We start from the raw sequence: 8,114 nt of genomic DNA on the forward strand, positions 1-8,114 counted from the left end.
CCTCACTGGGGGATTCTAGGCAGGGGCTCTACCACTGAGCCACGCCCCCAGCCCCTCACTAGGGGATTATAGGCAGGGGCTCTACCACTGAACTATATCTCCACTCTTTTTATTTTTTGAGAGAAGGTCTCATTGAGTTGTCCAGACTGTCTTCAGCCATGCTTTGTAACCCAGGCCAGGCTTGAACTTGTGATTCTCCCGCTTCAGCCTCCTTAGTAGCTGGGATGGTAGGCCTTCATCTGTGTGCCTAGTTCCTCACTCATCTTCCCACCAACCCTTGCAGGACTGGGTCCCTGGTCTCCTCTCCAGAATAGCTTGGCTGTGTTCCAGCTTGGGGGCCTGATATTAGGGTGTTTCTGCCTCTAAAATGCACTGAAGTCCCTGGAGTTGGGGAGGAGACAGGAGTGAGCTAGAGTGGAGGACATGGCACCAGAGGTGCTCTGGAAATCCTCCACACGGTAACAGCACCCTGCCACCCAAAAAAGGCTTGGAGACATCACTGGTCAAGGTGCGCATGCTCACCAGAAAGACCAGGCAGTGCAGGAACAAGGTGTAGAAGAAGCCGATGGTGCGGGCCATTTTGTTGGAGAGAATCAGACGGCCCTGTAGGACAACAAGGGGGGATGTAGGGCAGGCTGGTTCTGTGCTTCTTTCTGCAGAGGTTTGCAGGCAGGGCAAGGGATGGGCTGGCAGCAGGAGCCCACTTCCCCCGGGATGAATGAGGATACTCAGGCTACAGAGACAAGTTCTTTGGGTGCATGCGTGTACACACAGAAGTCAGTATCAGGTATCTTCTTTAATCACCCTCCACTTTTATTTATTTATTTTTGAGACAGGCTCTTTAGTCTGGCTGGCCTGGAACTCCCTATGTATGTGTGGCTTTCATCACACAGAGATCCGCCTACCTCTGCCGTGCTGCCCACTATGTCTGAATCCACTTTAAAAAGACAGCGTCCCTTCGAGAACCTGGAGCCCAGATTTGGCTAAGCTCACCAGCCAGCAAGCCCCACCCACATTTCTCTGAGTTTTATCGTCGCCACCGCCAGCCCGCCCCCCCCCCAGCAGTTTCACATGGGTGCCTTAGTGACTCAAACTCAAGTCCTGTGTGCTCAGCAAACATTTCATCTGCAGAGCGACCGCCACCCAGCACTGCAGGCTATCCGAGGAGCTGGCCTAGAGGTGGTCACACAGCCACTCGGCAGGGCCCAGTAGAGGGTCTGCATGATCTGCGAGTTTCCTCAGAGGCCATGAAGGCCAAAGCTACAAGGCAGATACAAAGATGTGGACTCACCATGCCAAGCGTGGCCTTGTCCCAGGGGCTCAGGCCCAGGTACTTTCTCTGCCGCTCCTGAAGGACAGAGACATGAAGGAAGGGTCCCACACAGAGAGGGCCCTACCTGTACAAGGCTGCCTGAATCCTGATGCCACTTTACAACACCAGAGGGTTGCCAGGGATTCCCTAATCTGTGTCGCCCTCAATATGACAGCTTGGATTCCCCAATCTAGCAGCTCATGGGCACAGTTTCTATAATTTAGGAGGGAGAGGGCTTGGGGTGGCTCCTGCCACCAGTCACCTGTCACAGGGAGTCGTGACCTTTGCTGGTCTGCCTGTCTTTATAGGTGTACTCTGTTCACCAGTGGTTCTCAGCTTGTGGGTTGTGACTTCTTTGGGGGTCGCCTAAGACCATTCTGCATATCAGGTATTTACAATTCAGAGCAGTAGCAACATTATAGATATGAAGTAGCAGCTAGAATAATTTTAAGGTTGGGGTCACAACATGAGGAACTGTATTACAGGGCCACAGTTACTGGGAGGGCTGAGAACCACTGTTGTTCACTGGCACACACCTTCCATTACACCCGAGGTGTGCAGAGGTGGCTCAGCAGCTTGGGAGGGTGTGCATGAGTAGGCAGGACACAGGAACAAAGGACAGTCAGTATCTTATAGCTCTGTGGTTGAGTCAGGCCCACAGACCCTCATGGGGACTCTAGGCAGCACTGTACCCCTGCGCTACATTCTCAGCCACAGAGTCCCTACTCACGAACCCTCTTGCTGAAGGAGGAGAAAGGGTCCAGGCGTTCCTCGTATTGGGAGGAGTACCTCAGCTCCGTGTCGTCACTGCCAATACCCTGCATGGGGAAGGGGATGCACGCAGTCAGTCATCGCGGTTTGGAAAGTCTGGGCTCTACAGAGGACAGGATTAGAGCTGGAGGAGAGGGCGCCAGGGTGCCAGTGCTTATATGACCAGCATGTGTGCTGTGGCACGGCCAGGGGTAGGTCTCAGCTCCTCTGACGAGCTAAATCTTAGAAAGGCTGGAATGTAGAAGTCAGAGCTGTTCCCAGTGAAGTTTTGTGTGTGTTTTCAGGAACCTTGAACTTCTAGCCTTAAGTGATCCTTCTGTCTCAGCCTCCCAAGATGTTAGGACCCCAGGTGAGTGTCACTGAGCTAGGTGGAAAGGGCCCGAGGACACACATTTCCTAACAGCCCCTGTAGGCTCTGGTTTGTGGAGCCCGGGTGCCCTCTAGTGGCCTAAAAAGGGTTCTTGCTTCAACTCGGTGGGAATGGGTCTTATTAAAGCCACCCCCGATTTTTTCTTTCTTGTGTCTCTGTGTATGTGCACTCGTATGCACGCGTATGTGTGCAGGCATGGAGGTCCTGAGGTCAGGAATCTTCTCGATTATATTCCACTTATTCACTGAGGCAAGATCTTGCGCTTGAGCTAGAGCTTGTCTTTATAGCTAGTCTAGTTAAAGCTTGCCTCTCTGCCTTTGGAGTTCTGGAATTACAGGCAGGCTGCCATACCTAGCCGGCATTTATGTGGGAGCCGGGGATCTGAACTCTAGTCCACCTGGAGCCATCCCCACCCAGCTCTTTTCTTACCCTCTGTCTTCCCTGAGCTGCAGAAAGGGTTTCTGTGTGCAAGGTGGACCCTGCCTAGAGGCCTGAAAGAAGCCGCCACAGCAGACTTCTAGTCTTTCCTGTTCATTGTTTTTGGGGTGTACATTATGGATGGTCTTTTTATTTTTTAATTTTTTTTCCTAAAATTAGTTTTATGTGTATGCGTGGTTTGCCTACATGTATGTGTGTGTCACATGTGTACAGTGCCCACAGAGGTCAGAAAAGGGTGTCTCTGTTCTTATTCGTTTTTAGACAGAGTTTCATTAGGTAGTCCAGGCTGGACCAACCACCGGATTACCTCCTAACCCTCCCTATCTTGCTTCAAGTGCTTGGACAGCCCCTACACCCCCTCTATAGTTTCTCTGGGAACAGGAACATGTACAGGGGTGGGGGTGGGGTGGGGGGAACTCACCCGGCCAGGGTAACTCTGCAAGAACTTGATCTTCTCAAAAAGCTTGATGTTGTCAGCACGCAGGCTGTCCAGCTCGCTCTGCAGGGCCTGGATGGTGTGTTGGGCCATGCGGCTCTCCTGTGAACGGGGTCAGGGCGAGGGTGGACAAAGGAGAGAGCTGAGGTCATTTGCCTGAGGCCTTTTCTGTGTCCATGCATAGCCTTGGTGTGTGCATGCTTGTGTGTGTGTGTGTGTGTGTGTGTGTGCACATGCGCGTGCATGCACATGCGCCCCTGTGGAAGCCAGGAGTGGGTTCTGGGGATTGAACTCAGGTCCTCACGTTTGCACAGTGAACACTACCCACTGAGCATCTTCCCAGCCTCTCGTGGTCTTGAACTGCTGACTGCTTACAGATGCCCCCTCTAGAAAGTCTTTTTGCAAAAAAGGCAGTTTCTTCATATTTGATTTTTCTATTTGTTATGGTGTGGATCTTTTAAAATGAAAATTTAAAAAGATTTATTTGCTTTTATTTTATGTATATATGTGTATGAGTGCATGGTGCACATGGAGGGCAGAATAGGGCTCAGATCCCCTGGAGATGAAGTTACAGATAGTTGTGAATTGCCCTGGAACTGGGAACTGAAGCTGGGTCCTTGGCAAGAGCAGCAAGTACCCTCAACGCCTGAGCCACCTCTCCAGCCTTATGGTTTGGATCTTATGCCCTTCAAAGATTGTGTGTTGAAGCCAGTCTGTGGTGCAGTTCAGAGGTGGGAGAACCTTGAGAAGGTGGGGCCTTGTAGGAACAAGCTATGCCATTGGAGGTGTACTCCTGGAAAGAATACTGAGCCTCAAATCCTTCCTATTTCATTGCTTCCTGGCAACCATGAAATAAGCAGCTTGCCTTTGTCACATGCTTTGTCATAGTTTACTGCCTGGCCACACCCCAAGGCAACCATGCCAACCCAGCATGTATTGAAAGGTCTGAAACCATGACTTCCCCTTCCAAACCTCTTCTCTACATCCTATCTCTTTTTGTCTTTAGTCCTGGGGATGGAACCTAAGGTCTTGTGTATGCCAGGCAGGTGCTCTACCACTGAGCCACGCCCCCGGCCCCTCACTGGAGGATTCTAGGCAGGGGCTCTACCACTGAGCCACGCCCCCAGCCCCTCACTGAGGGATTCTAGGCAGGGGCTCTACCACTGAGCCACACCCCCAGCCCCTCACTGAGGGATTCTAGGCAGGGGCTCTACCACTGAGCCATGCCCCAGCTCTACCACTGACATATATCTTCAGCCCTTTCTTTTCTTGAAACAGAGGCTTTCTAAATTGCCCAGGCTGGCTTTGGAGTTAAGGTACCCTGTTTCAGACTCTTCAGAAAATGTGCTACCAGTCTTGGCATAAAGTTCATTCTTATTGGGGTCAGCCATACTCTCTCCCATCCATTCTGTTTTCCCCATTTTCCAATGTGCTGCAGATATTCCTCTGTGGATGGCTGGACCCAGAAGCTTTCTGCCTGAGTGGCCCACTCTACTCTTGTGGTGACTCATTCCTGCATCTGTGGGTATTCCAGCCAGGCAGTCTGGTGCCCACCCTTTGTCTTGTGTCCTATGTCTCCTTCCAACCCTGAAAAAAAATCCCTAATGTTCTTTCATTTGAGTTTTTTTTTAAAGATTTATTTATTTTATGTATATGAGTACACTGTAGCTGTACAGATAGTTGTGAGCCTTTATGTAGTTGTTGGGAATTGAATTTTAGGACCTCTGCTCTCTCTGGTCAACTCTAGTTGGCCTGGCTCTCCCCAGCCCAAGATTTATTTATTATTATACATAAGTACACTGTAGCTGTCTTCAGACACACCAGAAGAGGGCATCAGATCTCATTACGGGTGGTTGTGAGCCACCATGCGGTTGCTGAGATTTGAACTCAAGACCTTTGGAAGAGCAGTCAGTGCTCTTACCAGCTGAGCCATCTCACCAGTCCTAATTTGAGTTCTTGAATACTTCTGAAAGCCCAAAGTGGCACAGGCTACTCCAGGAAGTCTCAACTGCATGGAATACACCTAGTCCTATCACCGTTTCAGTATCTGTTGTTTTCCCCAAGCCTGTGTCTTTCTACATTTGTGCCCTCAGACTTGAAGCCTATGGGGGACAGGCAGCAGGGTGGTACTCACGGCTTCCAACTCTTGGTTCCGGGTGCGGAAACGTTCCCTTTGGCTGGAGATGATGGAAAGTAGGGAGTCCACCTGACCTTCTGGAAGGGTCCCACTGGATGACATTGAGGGTCCTAGGAGATAGCAGAAAACGGCTTGGGGTGTCAGGATTGTGCCCTACTCCCCATCTGTACTGATAGAGAGCCAGGTCCCAACATTCCCTTCCCATGACTCGAGCTGAATGGAGCCTTGCATCTGTTGGGTGAGTTGCGGTGGGGGTGCCCCATCTAAGATCTGTGATGTCCTACAATGGGCTCCAAATGCAACAGTGGAGATGGTGACAGTGGTGAGGGTGGAATGCCAGAGAAACACGGGCACAGGGAGGCCACTGGGGAGCCTGGCTGGCCAGGACTGCAGAAGGTGGCTCTCCTGCTGACGGGAGCATCCTGCTGTATCAGTATCCTGAGGTCACTGGCGAGCGATGGGGATGGTGGCTACATTGCTGGGACAGGCCCCTTTCTTCTTGGAGGGAGAATATAATCTTTGGGAGTCTGAGTTTTTAACAGGCTCCAAGGACTTTTCCTGGCCCTCAACTCCTTGGATGAGTGTTATTTGGCCAGTCCTTCCTCACCATAGAACAGAGCTGTAGCCTCCTTGATGGGTTCTGGAATCTTCTCTAGGCCTTGCTCGGAAGCCCCCTGCAGGGTAAAAAGGAAAAGATGAGACTTATTTGCCACACTGTGGGAATTTTCAAGGGCGGGCAATCTAAGTGTGGGAGCTGGAGCACCGGGCCAGACTGCCTGGATCAGACGCTGGCTGTGGACAGGGCCCACAGCCGCTCTGGCAGCCAGATTCCAGCAGCCTGGATCAGACGCTGGCTGTGGACAGGGCCCACAGCCGCTCTGGCAGCCAGACTCCAGCAGCCTGGATCAGACGCTGGCTGTGGACAGGGCCCATAGCCGCTCTGGCAGCCAGACTCCAGCAGCCTGGATCAGACGCTGGCTGTGGACAGGGCCTGGCTCCCACCTGGCCACAGACTGTGCCCTGGTGCCCAGCTTCCCTCTCCAGCATGGTTCTTCATCCCTCATAGGACAGGTGGCAGGCCAGCAAAGTGGCTCAGCAGGGAAAGCCAAGCGTGAGCATCTGAGCTCAATCTCTAGGACCACATGGTGGAAGGAGAGAACACACTCCTGCCAATTGTCTTCTGGCCTCCACAGGGACCCTGACAGGTTACTCTGTCTCTCTCTGTCTCTCTGTCTCTCTGTCTCTCTGTCTCTCTGTCTCTCTCTCTCACACACACACACATGAATGAATGAATAAATTAATTAATTTAATAAAAATTAAAAGAGAGGCTGAAGAGATGGATAAGATGTTAAGGGTCTTCCTTCCAGAGGCCCCAGAACCAGGGGTTTCCAGCACCCACATGGCAGCTCCCAACTGTCCCAAACTCTAGTTCCCGGGGATCCAATGACCACATTCAGGGTGGGTCTTCCCTCTTCAGTCAACATGGTCTAGAAACCCCCTCACAGATACACCCAGGTAAGGTTCTCCTAGATGAGTCTAGACCTGTCAAGTGTGATGTTAATCATCACAGGAGTCAGGCTCAGACATATATGCAATATCTGTATACATAAAAAAAAAAACCCTCAAAAGTCAAAATGACAGGTGGCCCCTTTAGGTGCCAGCGTTCACAGGACATGGGTCTATCAGCTACACAGTTGGCCCATGTGACCTTGCTTTGCCTCTGACTAGAACTTTTAGTGCCTTGACACAAGCTAGCGCTAGGCCTTACGGTGTTTTCTACTAGCTGGAGTAAACCATGTGGCATCTGCTGCGAGGTTGGAAAAAAGGTGGCCTGCATGGGGCAACAAAACCCCTGTGGGGAGGCCAGGGAGATGGCTGTGGACTTGGGAAGTCAGTACTTCCAGGTTCTGGGACACACACGGGGGTGAGGGTGGGGTGAGCAGCGAGCAGGACAGGCAGAGGTTCACCTCGGCATCAGGTCGTTGGATGGACTGGATGGTGCTGAGATCCTGCTCCAAGCGAGCGATCAGCTCCTTCTGCTCCACAGCCTTGGCTGTGGCCTCAGTGAGGTGGATCTGCAGCTCCGCACAGCGCCCTGTGGTGAAAGGAAGATGCAGCCATCAGAGGAGTCCAGGGACACAGGGATCCTAGGTACCTTGCAGACAAACCCAAGTTTGAAAGCATGGATGCCTGAGAGCTCTGTTTGCCTCCTCCACACCTGCACTACCCCACTCGGTGCCCTGGGATACTTGGAGAGAGGAGGGGATGAGGTGCACTGGGGGTAGGCCGAGAGCTGTTCCAACGTGAGAACTGCCCACAGACGTGTTGTAGTCTGCCCTGCATTAACCGCAGGTGCAATGGTAGAGGCGGAGGTAGTGGTGGTAGTGGAGTGACCACACACTGTTCCCTGACCTGGAACCCTGTTCTTTCTCTTATCCAAGAGCAGGGGTTTTAGCAAGAAAGCAAACCCAGTGATTTTTAGCCTCTCCCTTCCTGATGCTACAAACAGAACCCAAGTCCTTGAACATTTAACATGCTGGAAAAACTGGTGCTGAACCATCCCCACAGCCCCTCCCTGGGGTATTCTAGGCAGGAGCTCTACCACTGAGCCACGCCCCCAGCCCCTCACTGGGGGATTCTAGGCAGGGGC

The 8,114-nt window shown here is 52.0% G+C and overlaps 1 protein-coding gene across 5 annotated transcripts in view; it reads right to left on the reverse strand.

Moving 5' to 3' along the window:
* Cux1 (cut like homeobox 1) overlaps positions 1 to 8,114 on the reverse strand; it is a 327,459-nt gene that overhangs the window by 2,049 nt on the left and 317,296 nt on the right. For all 5 annotated transcript variants that reach the window (XM_031338271.1, XM_031338273.1, XM_031338270.1 and 2 more), the window contains exons 15-21: positions 7,432 to 7,559; positions 6,072 to 6,138; positions 5,462 to 5,574; positions 3,313 to 3,429; positions 2,047 to 2,130; positions 1,292 to 1,348; positions 523 to 603 (exon numbers count right to left, since the gene is read on the reverse strand). In XM_031338271.1, coding sequence (XP_031194131.1) covers positions 523 to 603; positions 1,292 to 1,348; positions 2,047 to 2,130; positions 3,313 to 3,429; positions 5,462 to 5,574; positions 6,072 to 6,138; positions 7,432 to 7,559 — 647 coding nt within the window. The remainder of the gene's footprint in view (positions 1 to 522; positions 604 to 1,291; positions 1,349 to 2,046; positions 2,131 to 3,312; positions 3,430 to 5,461; positions 5,575 to 6,071; positions 6,139 to 7,431; positions 7,560 to 8,114) is intronic.

This window comes from Mastomys coucha, unplaced genomic scaffold, assembly GCF_008632895.1.
Source record: "Mastomys coucha isolate ucsf_1 unplaced genomic scaffold, UCSF_Mcou_1 pScaffold22, whole genome shotgun sequence".
Taxonomy (NCBI): Eukaryota; Metazoa; Chordata; class Mammalia; order Rodentia; family Muridae; genus Mastomys; species Mastomys coucha.